Source organism: Anolis sagrei, chromosome 1, assembly GCF_037176765.1.
Source record: "Anolis sagrei isolate rAnoSag1 chromosome 1, rAnoSag1.mat, whole genome shotgun sequence".
Classification (NCBI taxonomy): domain Eukaryota; kingdom Metazoa; phylum Chordata; class Lepidosauria; order Squamata; family Dactyloidae; genus Anolis; species Anolis sagrei.
Window position 1 is genome coordinate 242,356,464 of NC_090021.1, and position 18,882 is coordinate 242,375,345.

General features: G+C 41.5%; 1 protein-coding gene across 2 annotated transcripts in view; it reads left to right on the forward strand.

Annotated features, from left to right (window-relative positions):
* Positions 1 to 289: 289 nt before the first annotated feature.
* AP2A2 (adaptor related protein complex 2 subunit alpha 2) overlaps positions 290 to 18,882 on the forward strand; it is an 82,712-nt gene continuing 64,119 nt past the window's right edge. For both annotated transcript variants that reach the window (XM_060769023.2, XM_060769032.2), the window contains exon 1: positions 290 to 537. In XM_060769023.2, coding sequence (XP_060625006.1) covers positions 471 to 537 — 67 coding nt within the window. In that variant the 5' untranslated portion in view covers positions 290 to 470. The remainder of the gene's footprint in view (positions 538 to 18,882) is intronic.

The following is an 18,882-nucleotide window of genomic DNA, read 5'->3' on the forward strand; positions in this document are numbered from 1 at the left end:
GAGATTTACATGACGATTCAGAACAGTAGCAAAATTACAGTTATGAAGTAGCAACGAAAATAATATTATGGTTGGGGGTCAGCACAACATGAGGAACTGTAGTATTAGGGAGGTTGAGAAACACTGACGTAGGCGGCCTCCCATCCAAGCGCTAACCAGCGCTGACCCTGCAGAGCTGACCGGGTGCCTTGGCTTCTGCCTGTCTCTCCCTCCTTAACTTCCCGGCCGCCTTCTCGCCTCCGCCCGGCAGGGGGCGCGTGTCCCGGGCATCTCTAGCGGGGTCTTGGCGAGGCGAGCGTGGGCAGGAGGAGGAGGAGGAGAGGCGCGCGTGCGTGGCGTGGGCGGCTGCAGGGCTAAAGGTCCTCCTCCTCCTCCTCCTCCTGCTTCTGCTGAGACTGAAACCGAGCGGCGGCCGTGGCTGCTCCGCTGCTGCCGATTGCGGAAAGCTCGGCCAAGGCTTCGCCGCCAAAATGCCGGCTGTGTCCAAAGGCGATGGGATGCGCGGCTTGGCCGTCTTCATCTCCGACATCCGGAACTGTGAGTGGCCCCCCTGGGGGGGGGGATGGGGGCGCCTCCTTTTGCGCGTGGGCAGAGGGGAGAGGAGGCTCGGAGCTGGCTTCCCATCATGGCGTGGGGAGAAAGAAGGCGAAGCTTGGCCGCCTCCTTCCCTCTTGCCTGCTCGGTCTGTCGGGCGGGGCTTTTGCTTCTCTCATGCCTTCCTTAAGGACTGAAGTAACGGGAATGAGCTCACCGTTCCTGGCCTTAGGAAGAAGCTCCGTTGGAAAGAGAGCCTTTCCAACGGAGTGTGTTTGTTCTGCATTCCTAGGGCCTTTTCCCCCTCCTTGAAATGACATGCCCTTCTCTTGCCTCCCCATAAAAGCCTTCCGTCATCTACACTATGGAATGAATGCGTTTGACACCACTTTTAATTGCCCTGGCTCAATGCTATGGGATCCTGGGAGTTGCAGTCTTACAAGACCTTTAGCTGGCTCTTCCAGAGAGGGCTGGGGCCTCACCAAACTACCCATCCCAGGATTGCATAGCACTGAGCCGTGGAAGTCAAGCTGCATTCATTCTACAGTGTAGACCAGGTATGGGCAAACTTGGGCCCTCCAGGTGTTTTGGACTTTAACTCCCACCATTCGGAATGGTGGGAGTTGAAGTCCAAAACACCCGGAAGGCCCAAGTTTGCCCATACCTGGTGTAGATCCATCCATAGATGGAGAAAGCCAAAGATCTTGGGAAACTACAACTTCCAGGATTTAGAAGTTTGCCCATACCTTCTGTAGATACATCTGTAGGTAAAGAAAACCAAAGATCTTGGGAAACTACAACTCCCAGGATTCAGAAGTTTGCTCATACCTCTGTAGATACATCTGGAGGTAAAGAAAGCCAAAGATCTTGAGAAACGACAACTGCCAGGATTCAGAAGTTTGCCCATCCCTGGTGTCGATACATCCGTAGGTAGAGAAAGCCGAACACCTTGGGAAACGACAACTCCCAGGATTAATTACCATTGCGCCATGGCAAAATGGTGTCAAAGTGCATTAATTTTGCAGGTAGATGCACCTTGCAAGTCTTTAGGGACGTATCCTCCTTGATTCACTTCTGTTCCTAAACCATCCTGACTGAGTGGCTTGCAATGTGTGAAGCCCAGGTGATCTGCCCATTCAAAGCCTGACAACTCATCCCAGTGAAACCACTGGGTCTGTTCTGTGAGGAAAACAGATAAATCTGGAAATCCTCTAGGAAAGAAATGCTTTAGTTAGTAGGGAGGAGGAAGAGGGAGAATGTAGCTCCTTTTGAAGAAAGTGACATTTCCCTTTTTCTATGGCCGTGTGAATCAGGACATTTCATGCAATGCTCCAAGTGCATTTATTGTTTATAAGAGGTACAGTATATGTGTGCGATGCTACCACCATAAACACCTCTACAATCCCTTGTTTTCAATTGAAAGAGTAATATGTTGAAAATCTATTACACACAACAGCCGCCCAATGAAATCAACCCCAATTTAGAATAATCCCAATCTCGCAGTTTTGAGCTGTGCTCTCCCTACACATTTGTCCCCTGAATTCAGTTCAGTTTGGAGATACCAACCGTTGGAATGGCTCAGGCTTTGTTGTCTCTATTTAGCAGGCAAGTTAGTCAAATTGGTGCAGGGCTTGTGTGTGAGTGTGTCGATAAGCCTGCAAGTCATCTGAGGTTTTACCATTTCCATGCTGCGTAGCTGACAAAATACTCCTAATCTTCTTTTGGCAGCAGGGCTGCTGCCTCCAGGAGACCTTTTAAAGCTGATCTAGAGATGTCTGTCTGTGTAAAGAGCCATTAGCCAGTGGTCAGTATTAATCTTTGGAATTGGTTGAAGGAGGCCAAGGACTGGATTGGTAGTTATTTCAGCACACACTTTCTCACCACAAATGGACTATCAAAAATCCTCATATTGTGTGGACCTAGAGTTGGAAGAGACCTCGTGGACCATCCAGTCCAACCCCCTTCCAAGAAACAGGAAAATTGCATTCAAAGCATCTCTGACAGATGGCCATCCAGCTTCTACTTAAAAGCCTCCAAAGAAGGAGCCTCCACCACAGTGCAGGGCAGAGAGTTCCATTGCTGAACAGCTCTCACAGTTCTTCCTAATGTTCACGTGGAATCTCCTTTCCTGTAGTTTGAAGCCATAGTCTCTAGGGCAGCAGAAAACCAGCTCCCTGTGACTTTTCCTCATATATTTATATATGACTATCATGTCTCCTCTCAGCCTTCTGTTCTGCAGGCTAAACATGCCCAGCTCTATAAGCCTCTCTTCATAGGTCTTGTTCTCCAGACCCTTGATCATTTTAGTTGCCCTCCTCTGGACACATTCCAGCTTGCCTGGCATGAATAAAAAATCTTCTTGCTGAAAAGAGATATTCTCACCCACCAGATACCATATATGGTTGGTGCATCACATTTGTGAACTTGAATATTTACGGTTTTTATTATAATGTTCTTCCCAGGAATCTCAAGGTCCTCCAGTGCAACTCTGTGGTCAATTTCCACCAGAAGTGGAGGACCTCGAGGTTACTAGAAAGAACACCTCTCTTGGAATCTCTTGGCCTCCAATGTGATTCAGGCAGAAATTAACAATAGAATGGTGCTGGACAACCCAGAAATTCCTAGAGGGGTGTTCTCTTAGGTAAAATAAAGGTTGTTTTTTTAAAAAATGTGGTTGTTCACTTTTGCAGGGATCATGTGCCCCTAAATGAAGATTGAGGGTTGACTAGGCTTCAGAAAAATGAATGACAAGTAGATTTGTTTCTGGAGTGCTCCAGAAATAACCTCTTCTCCACCATCTCATAGTGAAGAAACATAATAGGAAATATCTCCCAGTAGCCATACTATAGGAGTTTGGCACAAAATAACTGGTTAGATATTACCATAGTGATCACTGTGCTTTCTGTGCTGATTCTTGTCTTTCATGTATTCTACCGGAATCAGGTTATGCCCATTGGGGCAGAGATTGACATAACCTCAATTTGATTTAGTATCAAGTAGGTGTTATTTATTTATTTATTTACCATATTTATATCCCACCTTTCTCAAGCCCAGAGGGGACTCAAGGCAGCTTACAACTGGCAGCAATTCCATACCCCTCATTTAAAAAAAATCTCTAGTTGGTGAAGCAAACCATTATTTGGAAGTGGCCTCTCAGAGAGGACTGTTCAGGGATGGATATGCTTAAATCCCTTTGTGCAATAGAAGGCTTTTTAGCTCTTTTTGCCATTTGTAGGGTACGATATGTGTGTGCCTTCAAGTCATCTGTCGACTTACAGCAACCACATGAATTTCATAGGATTTTAAAAGCAAGGAATACACAGAGAAGGCTTTGCAGTTCCTTCCTCAAAAATATAGCCAATGGCATTTAGTGTTCTCTGGCAGTGTCTCATCTATATGTTAACCTGGGCTGACCCTGATTTGCTTCCAGGATCTGATAGGATCTGGTACCTTTAGGGGATTTAAGCCAATGGACTCGGGGAGTCTGGGGTCCAATTCCCCACTAAATCATGAAAACCACTAGATGACCTTGGGAAAGTCACTTTACCTCAGGCGTAAAGGAAGGCCTCCTTTGAATAAGTCCTCGCCCCCGCACCAGAAAAAATAGGGTCACAGTATGTCCAAGTTAACAGCAAACATCACATTTATTATTACAGTTTTTATTCTATAACTGCTTGCATCCATTGTATTTATTCCAGTAATAGGCTAATCAACAGAATGACAGAAATCACAAACAATGTGATACACTGCGGTATATACAAAGCTAAATCCAGCTATTCATGGTTAAAACAATTAAAATGAGCCACGTTTGCAATAACTCATCTTTTGTAATTGTTTCAGTAACAGAGGGAACTGTATTTGTGAAGTACTGTACATAAGTTTTGTGTTTTCCACTGGAAAATCTCAAAAGAAAGAAAGAGGGTAATTAATTTCTTCTCAGATAGTGATAACATTTACAAAGCAGGAGGACATATAGAAGTGTCCCCAAGTCTCCAGACTTCCAGGAAAGAGATCGACAAGAGAACGTAACTTTCCCTTAGGTGGCCAAACAATGTGATAGAAACATCTGTGTGGGAATGTGCTTGGGACTGAGCTATTTAATAAAATTTCTTTTATTTGTATATGTGTCGAGAGAATTGTTGTTCATGTTGCATACCATGTGGTTATCTGGGGGTATCTAATAAAATGATCAGAATGTTTGTGTTCCCTGAGCTAATTTTCCACAGATAGTTCTCTCAGAGGTGGATTAGTTGAAGAAAAAATGTTTCATAATCCTAGAGTAAAGCTAATCTTCTTGGTGTGCTGTATTTTGACAGGCAGAGAGGAGAGGCAGTGTTGAGTCAGACCCCTGAAGAATCTACATAAAACAGAGTGTTATGCAGATCTGGTGGACTGACTAAACACTTCCTCTTCCCCTTTCCCTGTTAAAATACCATACATAAGATATGGATACAGGAAGATTAGCTTTAATATAGTATACATGTAAGCACTTTAGGAATGAGTGAGGATTTCAGTTCATTTTTAATAAGAATTTACCCAAATTGTCAGAATTCAAATAGGAGAATGTGATAGATATGTCCACCTACTAGAGATATGTGAGAGTTTTGTTTCAGTTTTCAATTAGAGCATGACTTAATTAGCAAAATTGAGACATGGAAGAACAGATAGCCCTAATACAACGTACACATATTTAAAACTCACCATCAATTTTTGATGTCACCTGTTAACCAAAATCTTTTAATTAGAGAGAGATGCACCCATGACTTAACAGCAATGAATCCAGGAACTGTGAAAAAAACAAGCACATGCCTTGTTGTCAAATCTGTTTTCATCTTCTGCATTGCTTTAAGATACATTTATGTTTCAAGTGATAAACAAAAGCAGAAGCAGTGTTAAGAGCTTGGAAGCAATGCATGAAAACACCTTCAAAATATAGTAAAAGTAAAGGTAAAGGTTTTCCCCTTGTGTCAGTCTTGTCTGACTCTGGGGGTTGGTGCTCATCTCCATTTCTAAGCTGTAGAAACCTCCAAGGTCATATGGCCGGCATGACTGCATGAAATGTCGTTACCTTCCTGCTGAAGCGGTACCTATTGATCTACTCACATTTGCATGTTTCGAATTGCTAGGTTGGCAGAAGCTGGGGTTGACAGTGGAAGCTCATGCCGCTCCCCGGATTTGAACCTGCGACCTTTTGTTTAGGAACTCATCAGTTTAACCCACTGTGCCACTGGTGTTCAATATTGTAAAGTACAGTATGATCTCTGTATCTGTGGGGAGTGCATTCAAGTCCTTGTGGATAATAGCAAACCCTATATCAACCCTCACTACCTCTGAGGATGCTTGCCATAGATGCAGGCGAAACGTCAGGAGAAAATGCCTCTAGAACATGGCCATATAGCCCAGAAAAACCTACAACAACCTATATCAATGGTTCTCAACCTGGGGGTGGTGATGGCTGACAGGGAGCTCTGGTGTGGGCTGATCCATGAGATCATAAAGAGTCAGAAACTCTTCATGACCAATGACAACCTGTGGGTCATAAACAATGACAACCTGTGGGTCTCCAGATGTTTCGTCCTTCAACTTCCAGAAATCCTAACAGCTGATAAGCTGGCTGAGATTTCTGGGAATTGTAGGCCAAAACACCTGGGTACCCACAGGTTGAGAACCATTACCCTATATTTTGACAGTATTTGGGCTGGAAGTATATGATAGAATTGTACTGAAGGATCTGAGGTCCAAAAATACTTTCAGGCCCCTTCTATACTGCTTTATAATGCAGTTTCATAATGCGGTTTAACTGCATTGAACTGCATTATATTAGTTTAGAATAAAGTTAAACTGCATTATAAAAATTGGCATTATATGGCATCATACATGGGGCCTGAGACTGGAGAGGAATTTCTTTTGAACTGTAGATAAGAGGAACCATGAATATTGAAACCATGCATAAGGGGCCCATACTCTATTAGCATATACTTGTTGAGCCCTGTTGTTCTGCCTTCCCCTTATTACTGACTTGACCTGAACAGTTTTCCTTCTTTGGAAAATCATTTTCTCACCAGCAACTTCAATGTCTTGCTTCCATAGTTTTCTGGAACACTTACCTGTGAGCTAAACATCCTAGCTACAGAGAAAAAGGAAGCAACACATTCTGAATAAAACAATACCAGCTCTCCTTCTAGATTTCATGGGTAGTGTTAAATATGTAGTATGTTGAGATGTGCGGCAACATTTAATCCGGTGGAATAACTACTGGAATTACTAGTTGGATAAAAACTGAGTCTTAAACTGAAAACTCCTGTGGATCAATAGTTAGTTTATTTTGGTTCAGGTAATTTCCTAAAGAAGAGCACATTTTGCTAGTGGAGCAGTGTTAGCTCTCCATGTTCTTGGTGATGTTTGTTTACTTAATCAAAACTTTCACACTACACAATTGTAATGCTGTGTTCCACTTTATAATGGTTGCATCCTGAGATTTGTAGTTTCTTGGAGAAAATTCTAAATCTTTATTTCTAAACTAGAAATCCTGGGACTCAGTGGGATGAAACCATGGCACTTAAAGTGAAAGGGAGCCCCCAGTGGCGCAGTGGATTAAACCCCCGTGCTGGCAGGACTGAAGACCGACAGGTCGCAGGTTCAAATCCGGGGAGAGGCGGATGAGCTCCCTCTATCAGCTCCAGCTCCTCATGGAGGGACATGAGAGAAGCCTCCCACAAGGATGATAAAAACATCAAATCATCCGGGCAACGCCCTGGGCAACATCCTTACAGACGGCCAATTCTCTCACACCAAAAGCGACTTGCAGTTTCTCAACTCCTGACACAACAAAAAAAAAACTTAACGTGAAATCATAGCACTGTAATTATGTAGTATGGGAGGAACTCAGGAGAAAGAATTCCAGAGTGTTTCATATGTACCAATTTGTTCATTTCATAATGAAGCACTTCCAACTGATTTTAGAAAAGGCTAGTTTTGTTTGTTTGTAATATCGGAAGCCTTCCTTTGTGTTTGGTGAACTCTGGACTCTTTTTTGAACTTTACACCGGACAACGCACTATTACTACTGTTTATGGCCAACTTCCACAGGATGCAGAAGATAGAGCCTGGAGTATGGGAAGCTCTTTGGATTACTCTCATGAACAAATAATCAGGTTGTGTCCTTTCTGTAAAAATTATGGCCTTGGAATACTCCTAAAAGGGAAATAACCTAGTTGTTCTAATTTGAAGTTGCTTCTTTATTTGATAAGGCTATTATTAAGGAGGAGGATAGTGACTACCCATAGTAGGAAGTCTGGAAGTCTTGTTTCAGGAAGAAATAATTCTAAACTCAGCCGCTGAAATAAAATTCACAAACCTGATTCATTATTACTATTTTTGTTATGTTTCTCTAGCATCTCCTAGTAAAGATTCCCATAAAATATTCAGCTGATCGTTTTGGGAACCATTTCAGTATATTTGAGAACAATTGCCTCTTCCTGTTACCCTGTGGTATTCTGTATTGGAAAAAAACAGGAGGCAACAGTGCAATGTAGTGATTTTAGTGCTGGTCCAAGGAAACCCACTGGGTGACCTTGGGCAAGGTACACACTCTTAGCCTTAGAGGAATGCAGCAACAGCAATGACATATGGTGCTGATGTGCCTGGTTTTTGCTTTGAAGCAAAGACTACGGTGGTTTATAGAATGACCCAAATTCTGGGCTAAGAATATATGTTATGTCCCTGAATTAACAAATTGACTTTGAATCCATAAATGATTTTAATACCACTTTTCAAGTGCGATTGCTGTGGGTTTAGAGATAGCATTAGCCCACATGGAGACTTGGGAGGCCTGTATCCACTGCTGTAGTCTCTCCCCCCCCCCCCCCCCAGTGAATGTTTCTAATTACAGTAAAGATGGGTTCTCCAATAGATTGCTTGTTCTCATAGGTTTGCCATAAGATGATTTGACAGCACTTAACAACCCTCCTCCCATTGTGAAGTGTGGTTCCTCACCACTTATAAATTGTGGTTTATTTAATTATACAGTATTGAAAATTTTACTTCTTTGTTCTTCAACAGCTGTAGTTATTACGATTAATTATTTATGCTATTATTTGTGAGTCTTAAGAAGGGAAAATGTACAGTTGGCATCCACTGAACTTTGGTACAAGGACCCTGTGTGGAAGCCAAATCTGTAGCATAGTAAAATTGTGTTCCTTTTGGCAGAATCAAAATTTGCTTTTTGGATTTTTTTTCTGAAATAATTTCAGATTGTGAATTGTTGAATTGCAGAATCTGTGGGTGTGAATGACCAATTGTATGTGCTGTCAGTGTCCAGCTAGCCACCTTACCTTCTTAAAGTATGTCTGCTTATGCATTCACCTGATTATATCTGATTATAACATATTTACTCGATTCCAATGCTCACCTTTTTTGACTAAACTACCTTCTCAAAATTAGAGTGTGCATTAGATTAGCGTAATATGCTAAATACTTTTTTGGGTTTCAGGGTGTTGAAAATTGAGGTGCACATTAGATTTGATACCACATTAGACTCGAGTAAATATGGAGTATATCTGTTCTATAATCTCCATAAGAATGTAAAATTACGAACTCTCATTAAAGCATTTTATGTGTGCCTTTAAATCAGACAATCAGATTGATTGGCAGTTGTGTGACATGTTTTTAATAATAAGAGCGGTTGGGTTCTTCAAATATTTCAATAACAGCACACTTAAATAGTCCAGAATGGTGCTTGCTTCTACTCTTTGAAGTTGCCAGAGCCATACGGTTCAATATTTCTGTGGTTTGAATAGTTCCTTTCCCATTGCTAAAAATCGAAAATACCCACTTCATTAAAAGCGGTTTTAATACTCGATTCATTCATTAATCTCCTCCCTCCCCACTCTCTCTATATATAGTGGCTACACACATGAAAAAATAGATCTAAACACTGTTGCTAATCCTAGGGAATGGTATGTATATATGTGCAGGCATGCCCCACTTAACAAAGCAGACAAAGAAGATACCTTTTTCAAAGTTTTTTTGTCTTCTGTCTACCTTAAGGTTTCTCTCTCTCTTTTAGCATTGACACTGGGTGGATGGTGAAGTAAGATTGGAGAAAAATAGATCTTCGGTGTTGGGTCTTTGCAGCATGTCTGCAGTAAACAATGCAATAAAGCTTGACCTGGGAGAGAAGGGGATTCTACCCTGGTGATCCTACTGTAGACCCATTTATTGAGTGGATCTAGCTATAGGATTTATGCCATAGTTATAGCATGAGTGTACTACCATTGACATCTTTATAACAGTATAACAACTAATGAAAGTTTGGTTATACGATTCCAGTTGGTTTTCCAGGGGAAACACTCAGAGACACCATGTGTAACACCTCAAATTCTTAGCATAAATGTGTATAGTTGAACATTCCATATCAAAATAATTGGAAAAAGACATGTTTTGGGTTTAGGACTTTTTGGAATTTGGAATACCTGTATTTGTTCTGTCGCCACTGGACCTGAAATGAAATGCCTTTAAGAGAGGATGTATGGCTTGGATCCAGCGGGAAGCCAGGGCCCCCGAAAAGAAGCCTTTAGAGAAATTTCCCTTATTAAACAGTCTTTATGAGGCTTGAGCTTAAATATAACAGTCTTTTATTGATGAACAAACAGGTATTGTAAAGCTTTTTTAACCGTCTCTTGGCTCTTGCAATCTTGTTCACAGGGAACAGGCACTATCTTTAAAAAAAAACCTTGTTTAAAGGAAAATTCCCCTTTCTAGCTCCTCCCAGGCTGCTGTGAACCTAAACCTTATTGATGTGGATTCACTACCGGGTTGAACTGCATCTCAACGCCGAGCGAACCTATCAAAAGCCTTGTAATCATTTAACTGCTTTGATGATTAGAGCTGTTATTCCCTTCGGAATTCCTCAGGGCTGTAAGGCTGTTTCCTCGGAACCTTTGGGAATCTTTAGAGGCTCTCAAGACTCTTCTCCCCCGGAAAGTCTTAAGGGACGAAGCCTTTGTACAGGAGGACGTCTGTATACATCTTCTTCATTGACTTCCTTTTCTGAGACTAAGTGAAAAATGGCCCCTTCCCTCCAAAAAACCCAGAGAGGGGCGGGACCAGGGATCCGAACTATAAGAGACAGGTGGCTTGCCCTATGATTGCAAACTATAATAGGAAGCTACACTGCTGCAAAATCCCAAGCCTGGGATTGCAAACCAACATTTAATTCAAAGCAAATAAAATTTGAGCTCCTGGAACAGCTGTTCCAGAACAGTATTTGCATATATGTACAGCTTGGAGATGGTCACCAAGTTTAAAAAGAAATTCATTTATGTTTCATATAGACCTTACACTATGTTTGATAGTAATTTTATACACTATTTTTAATATTTTTGTGCATTAAATAACATTTATGTATATTTGACCGTTCAGAAATCAAAGCTGCCACTACTCACCCAGCCATGTGAACAATTTTGGAGTATTTTGGAATTCCAGATAATGAATGCTCAGGCTGTACCAGGTACTATAGGCTCTATTTTGGAGGAAGGTGCTGGCAAAAGTATCACTTGAATATTTATTCATAGAATCAAAGAGTTGGAAGAGACCTCATGGGCCATCCAGTCCAACCCCCTGCCAAGAAGCAGGAATATTGCATTCAAATCACCCCTGACAGATGGCCATCCAGCCTCTGTTTAAAAACTTCCAAAGAAGGAGCCTCCAACACACCCCGGGGCAGTGAGTTCCACTGCTGAACGGCTCTCACAGTCAGGAAGTTCTTCCTCATGTTCAGATGGAATCTCCTCTCTTGTAGTTTGAAGCCATAGTTCCGCGTCCTAGTCTCCAAGGAAGCAGAAAACAAGCTTGCTCCCTCCTCCCTGTGGCTTCCTCTCACATATTTATACATGGCTATCATATCTCCTCTCAGCCTTCTCTTCTTCAGGCTAAACATGCCCAGCTCCTTAAGCCACTCCTCATAGGGCTTGGTCTCCATACCCTTGATCATTTTAGTCGCCCTCCTCTGGACACATTCCAGCTTGTCAATATCTCTCTTGAATTGTGGTGGCCAGAATTGGACACAATATTCCAGATGTGGTCTAACCAAAGCAGAATAGAGGGGTAGCATGACTTCCCTAGATCTAGACACTATGCTCCTATTGATGCAGGCCAAAATCCCATTGGCTTTTTTTGCCGCCACATCACATTGTTGGCTCATGTTTAACTTGTTGTCCACGAGGACTCCAAGATCTTTTTCATACGTACTGCTCTCGAGCCAGGCGTCGCCCATTCTGTATCTTTGCATTTCATTTTTCCTGCCAAAGTGGAGTATCTTGCATTTGTCACTGTTGAACTTCATTTTGTTAGTTTTGGCCCATCTCTCTAATCTGTCAAGATCGTTTTGAATCCTGCTCCTGTCCTCTGGAGTATTGGCTATCCCTCCCAATTTGGTGGGATATTGTCTGAGTAAACCCTATGAAATTTATGAGTCACCATAAATTGGATTTTGGAATATCTCAGATTTTGGAGATCTAGATAAGGGATGCTTAACCTATAATATAAATGGAATTAAAGTACTAGTTCATGAAGGCATTATAATATTTAGCAATTACAGCTCTGGCAGCATTATGGAAGGAGAAAAAACCCTTGTATAAATATATATAAATAAGTGAAATGACACTTACTTAAAATGAAAAATGGAAATTTAAAAACATTGTATAGAATTGTGTATTTTAAATCGGTTATTAGACACAGTGGATTCAAAATAAATATTTCATGTAGAGAAGCCGATTCTGTCTCACCACGTATTGTGTTTTTTCCTTTGATCTTGTTTGGATGGCCCCCTTGACCTGGTACATAGGACAGCAAAAGCAAACATTTCTGTTGGGAAACCATATGCTGGCTCCTTCTTCTCCTACTAGGCTAAAGTTGCTTAACGTGGCTGCTTTACCGCCTAGATTTTGTCAATTCTCCTGTTGCCTTTTGATATTGAATTAGAGGCCAGGGAATGTTGGCACTGGTTTGTGACAAACAAGATGTGCTTTAGCTTAGGTCTGCATACAAGTTAGAATGTGTTTTTATGTTTCTTTGCTATAATTCAGTGGTCCCCAACCTTTTTTAGACCTGGGACCACTTTGACCAGGGACCACTCTCCAACATTAGTACCAAAAGTGTTACCAAATGTGGCGTGGCTGGTCAGCTCTGCGGAAAGGAGCAGAAATAAAATCTATATAAATAAAAATGTAATGTTTGTTTGTGGGATTAACAGAACTCAAAAACCACTGGACGAATTGACACCAAATTTGGACACAAGACACCTAACAACCCAATGCATGTCCTTCACTCAAAAAATTGATTTTGTCATTTGGGAGTTGTAGTTGCTGGGATTTATAGTTAACCTAGAATCAAAGTGCATTCTGAACTCCACCAATGATGGAATTGAATCAAACTTTGCACACAGAACCTCCATGACCAACAGAAAATACTGGAAGAGTTTGGTGGGCAGTGTCCTTTGGTTTTAGAGTTGTAGTTCACCTACATTCAGAGATCACTGTGGACTAAAACAATGATGGATCTGGACCAAACTCTACACGAATACTCAATATGCCCAAATGTGAACACTGGTGGAGTTTGGGGAAAATAGAATCTTGACATTTGGGAGTTGTAGTTGCTGGGATTTATAGTTCACCTACAATCACAGAGCATTCCGAACCCCACCAACGATAGAATTGAGCCAAACTTCCCACACAGAACCCCCATGTGGGCCACAGCAAGGCGTGGCAGGGGATGGCTAGTGAATAAAATAAAAAATAAAAAGGAAGGAGGTTTGCGGACCACATTTTCGTTCTTGGGGCCAGGCCACAGCTGCTGGTTGAGAACCACTGCTATAATTGAAGCTGACAAAGGGAGCAGTAAAAATTGTACATATAAAATCCCCAAAAAGGTAGGACTTTCTGTTGCATTAATTTCATTGTGTTCCAGGTTAGTATTCTGAACCAATGTGGCATTTCATTAACCCAGAACTTAAAGAGAAACCAGTGTGTGATGCCTGTGAATAGCCTTTGCCTCCTCGTGTTGTTTAAAAAAATACATGGCTGAAAATATTATTTGAAGTTAATTGTGCAAAAAGGGAGAAGGAAAAACAAGTGAACAGAGACAGAGAGAAAAGCTGGTTATTGTTGCAAACTGACTAGCTTCTATCCAGCAGCTTGGCTGAGATAGCATTGAACATTGCCTTTCAACTGGTTATGAATTTCTCCACACTTATTAGCTTGTTGTTCAAAGGGGATTGGCCATCTGTAACAAACAGAGGAAGCTCTGTGGTGCACTAATCTGCAGGGAGCACTTGCAAAGATAATTCTCTGCTGTTCAAAACAAATACTGCAGAATGAACCAAAAGGGCATGAAGGAATGAATTATTATTCTGACTCTGAAGGTACAGTTTTGAAAATTTACAAACGAGGTGTGAATAACAAAGTCAGTTATCCCTTGGATGCTTCTTTATGCCTTTGAAAGAAGCAACATACTTAATAGCCTTATTATTTCAAATACTGTATCATGAGTTCATATTGATGGCATGTTACATAGTACATAGTACGCAGTATAAGACTTAGGATATATTAGAGTACATGGCAAATTTTCTCTGAACATCTTTGTTATTAGAAGAAGATGGTCCTCAAGATTATTGTGTGTCTTCAAGTTGTTACCAACTTACGGCAACCCTAAGATTTATTTGGGGGGGGGGGGTGCTTGGGCCTTCTTCTGAGATTTAGAGAATGCACCTTGCCGAAGTTCAGTGCTTTTTCATGACTGAGTGGGAATTCGGACCCAGGTTTCCAGAATTGCAGTCCAGCACTCAAATCACTACAACAATCTTTCCAGCACAAGGGTTTAACCCATTGCACCACTGGGCGTATGTTTAGCCTTCAGAAGAGCGGTCTAAGCAGGCACATGCACATTTGAAATATTTCAATATTTCAAAGGATGTCACACTGAGGAGAGAGTAAGCTTGTTTTTTGCAGCTCCAGAAAATAGAACAGTACAGGGGATTCAAACTATAGGGATAGAGATCCCAGCCAAACATTAGGAAGAACTTTCTGATAATAGCTATTTGACAGTGGAATATGTTTCCTTGGCATGTGGTGGAGTCTCTTTCTCTTGGAGGTTTTTAAACAGAGACTGGGTGTCTATCAGTCAGGAGTGTTTTGATTGTATAGGGTTGGACGGGATGGCTCTTGTAGTGTCTTCCAACTCTTAAGATTTTATAAAGGGAAGCAGTAGCTAATAATAATAATCATCATCATTATCATCTTTATTTGTACCCCGCCACCATCTCCCCAGCAGGGACTCAGGGTGGCTTACATGGGGCCAAGCCCAACAACACAGGAACAAAATAAAATCAGAATATAAGCAACAACATAATCAATTACATAAAACATACACTATAAGAATATTACAACCAATATACAGTAAAATAAAACCATTCAAGACACAGAACAGTGAGCGGGCTGAATGCACAAATTAAAATACTAGGGCTAAAAACAAGGGGTGAGATAGCAGTGGAGTAACTTATTTGTGAGGGGGGAACTCTTCCGAGATGGAGTCAAGAAAAAGGACCTTCGTATAAAGGGTGCACTGAAGACAAAATTGAGGGTAAATGGTAAAACGCGATTAGATAGTTAATCTCCGAAATCTACTGGCTTGTTACTCTTCCCAGGCACCAAACTGGTAGTGTACTGGTAGTGGCCTACTTGAGGCTGTATCACAGTATGCAGGATATCTCTTGGCAGATGTTCAAAAAAGCCCAGAGGTCCATAGAAGCTGCATGTAGGATTATCATTCATTGGGGCTATATCTGCTGTGAGAACCCAACACCAGAACGGATTAATGGGGAAATGTCCTCTCATGCCACTGAATAAAAACATTTTGGATTCTGTATTAAAGGCAGGCAGAGGAGAGAAGAAATTTCTGCTGCTGCACCAATTGTTGGATTTAGACCTTAAAAAACATATTACAAATGCACATACAAAAGCCCCTGGCTTGCACATTCAGATACTTCATATGTTGGAATTACATAAGCTGTGACATAACAAGTAGTTCTTGTTTCGGTACCATTGACACCCCCATTATGTGACAGTGAATACAATGCTTTCTCTCACACATCTGGCTTGGCTAATTCTGGTAACATTGTAGAAAGAGTGTTGCTGGATGTTCCTGTCTATCTGAGTGACCTTTCCAAGGAAGTACAAATGCCTTCTGCTAATCGCAAATATTCAGGGTTTGAAGGTCAGTGTTCTAGTCTATAGAGTTATGGGTGTTAGCATTTTTGTTTGCCTTTTCCTGGTAATGTGGGGAAATGGGGATGGGATGACTCAAATGTTTGAGGAATATGGCACAGAAAGTATGAATCACTTTTTGCATTTAAAAGTGGAAGTATTTAGAGCAATGTCTTGACTAGGGTTGTTAAAGAACCCCCAGTTCTGACGGGTGTGACTTCTTACTGATGACAGAGTAAACTTATATCTTAAAACTATCATTCTAAGGATAGTAATATCTTGAATTGTACCAAATGATCTCATTGTATTAGTATAAAATGCTTATAACCACACAAAGCAGGACACACCAACAAAAGAACTGATTGTGGGGATGCTGCAATGAGATATAATGGGATGAGGGATGGGTACAAAATAGTTTACCCAATCCTCACTCTCAGTAATGCGATCGTCTAGTAGGTGTTCTGTGTCCCTCTTGTTGTTTTGGGCAACAATTCCCATAATTCCTTGACATGAGCCATGATGGTTGGGACTTTTTGGAGTTAAAGTCCAAAACAGTTGGAGGACTAAATGTTCCTTAACATTGCAGTACTACAGATCTACTATTAGAATTTATTGTGTCGTCGTCGTCGTCCGCCCCCCCCCCCCCCCCGCTTTTTTTTAAACCGCACACACCCCTTGGGAAGAAACATCTTGGAAATGGTATACAGTTTGGCCCTTATCTCCATTGATATATCCATGGATTCCATCAGTGATAGCTTGAAATTCCAAAAGGCAAGACTTGATTTTGTCATTTTTATAAAGGACACCATTTTCCACTCCATTGTATATAACAGAACTTCAACATCCATAGATTTTGCTTTTAAAACACACATAATATTTATTTCTTGTTCTTAACATCTCAAAGGGCTCTATGTATGTTTTTGTTCAGCTTTCCAATAGTTTGGTAAAGGAAGCCATTCACTGATGAAGAGGGACTCCAATATTTATTTATTATTTATTTCAGACATTTATATCCCATCCTTCTCACCCCTGGAGGGGAATTCAGGGCGGCTTACAATAGATTGTCTCTGACTGTTATTCAGCCCTAGTTTCTGGACCTCTTAAAGCCTAGCAGGATAACTTGTTTTAAGAGATCCATATTTTCCCCTTCAACAGCACATCCAGATGAGCTTATAAAAACAATGTGATGTAAATAAAATAGAACATGATAAAAGAAAACACATTTCAAAAAGACTGGATTTTTTTTAAAGAAGCACAAGAGAAAAATAGTGAGAAAATTATTTACAGAAATGTTTGCCAATGACAACATTAGTTAGTATACAGATATGGCATCAAGGGTAAGAAACAGAATTTAGCAATGTAATTGGAGAAAAACTAGAAACCATATACTGCTTTCAATGACAACAAGACGCATATCCTACTCATACTACAGCTGTCAAACCAAATAGTTTTCCAAGGCAACTTAATATCCATCACAGCAGTCAAAATACACACCTAATATAAGCCACACCAATTCAACAGGTGGTGGTTGTCATATTTATGTATTTCTCACTTTTTGCCCCACTTTGGGAGTCAAAGATCCCCTCTACACTGCCATATAATGCAGTTTCAGAATGCAGTTTAACTCTCTAAAATACGATAAATCTATATATATAATTTCAAATATGTGAGTCTATACCTCTTCAGCTCTCACTCTCAACACTGGGATGCCACAGGGCTGTGTGTTAAGTCCTCTGTTTTACACTTTGCACACATAAGATTGCATTCCTGTCCACCATAACAATATAATTACCAAATTTGCAGATGATACAACTGTGGTGGGGCTTATCTCTGAAGGGGATAGGGCTGCCTATTGGGATGAGGTAGATTGTCTGCACCTGTGATTCATCTGGTTCTTAATATCATTAAGACAAAGGAGCTTATAATGGACTACAGAAAGAATAGAACAGAAATTCAGCCCTTGGTCATAAATGGGGACCAAGGGGAGTGGGTGGCTAGTTTTAAGTTCCTGGGTGTCACTGTTAAGGAGGATCTGACCTTGGACACCAATGCTGCAGCATTGGTTAAGAGGGCCCAGAAGATGTTGTAATATCTGAGACTTCTAAAGTGCCAACAACTGAATGAAAAACTTGGCGACTTTCTACCGTTTTGCTATAGAGTGTTCTAATCTACTGCATCTGGGCATGGTTTAGTGACTGCACAGTGGCAGATAGGAAGGCGCTCCAAAGGGTCACCACTTCTGCACAGAGAATCATTGGTTGCCCTCTCCCCTCATTGGAAGAACGTTATAGGTCCCACAGCTTTAAGACAGCTCAGAGCATTCTTGGGAATCTATCTCACCCAGCATATGCTTTTTAAAAATTCTTACAATCTAGCAGATAGTACAGGGTGACAAAAGTCCCTTCCACTCTGCTCCTATATCCCAGGATCTGATTCCAGATTATCTGTTTATCCCAGGTTATCTAGCAGCGGGGACTCATATAATGCAGTTTAAATCAGATAATCTGGGATCAGATCCTGGAAGACAAAGCCATGTGGAAGGGGCCAAAGGCAAGGACAAACAGGCTGAGAGACTGCTTTTATCCTAGAGCTGTAACTATATTGAACTCCATGACTTCGCATTGATGTGGCATTGGAGGCTGTGCTGTGGTGGTGTTAGTGTGGAGGGGTAAGCGTGCCTTCTGGTGTGTGCTGGGGAAAACATTCAATTTTATTGTACAACTAGCTTGGGGACCCGGCGTTGCCTGGGTTATTAGAGAAAGTGGGTAATGGCGGTTCTGTATGCCAAGTTTGGTCTTGATCAGTCATTGGATGAGGATCACAGCAGTCTCAGAACATGAGTTAAGGTACTGCAAGTCCCCTCATCCATTGTCCGTCCTCCTCCAAACAGCACCAGGATGTAGAGTCGCTCATGGGGGCTCTGTGTGCCAAGTTTGGTCTTGATTGGTCATTAGATGAGGATTGCACCAGTCTTGGGAAGTGAGTGGAGGTACTTGAAGTCTCATCATCCATAGTCTGTTCTCTCCCAAACCTCACCAGAATGTTGAGTTGGCCATGGGGGCTCTGTGTGCCAAGTTTGGTTTTCATC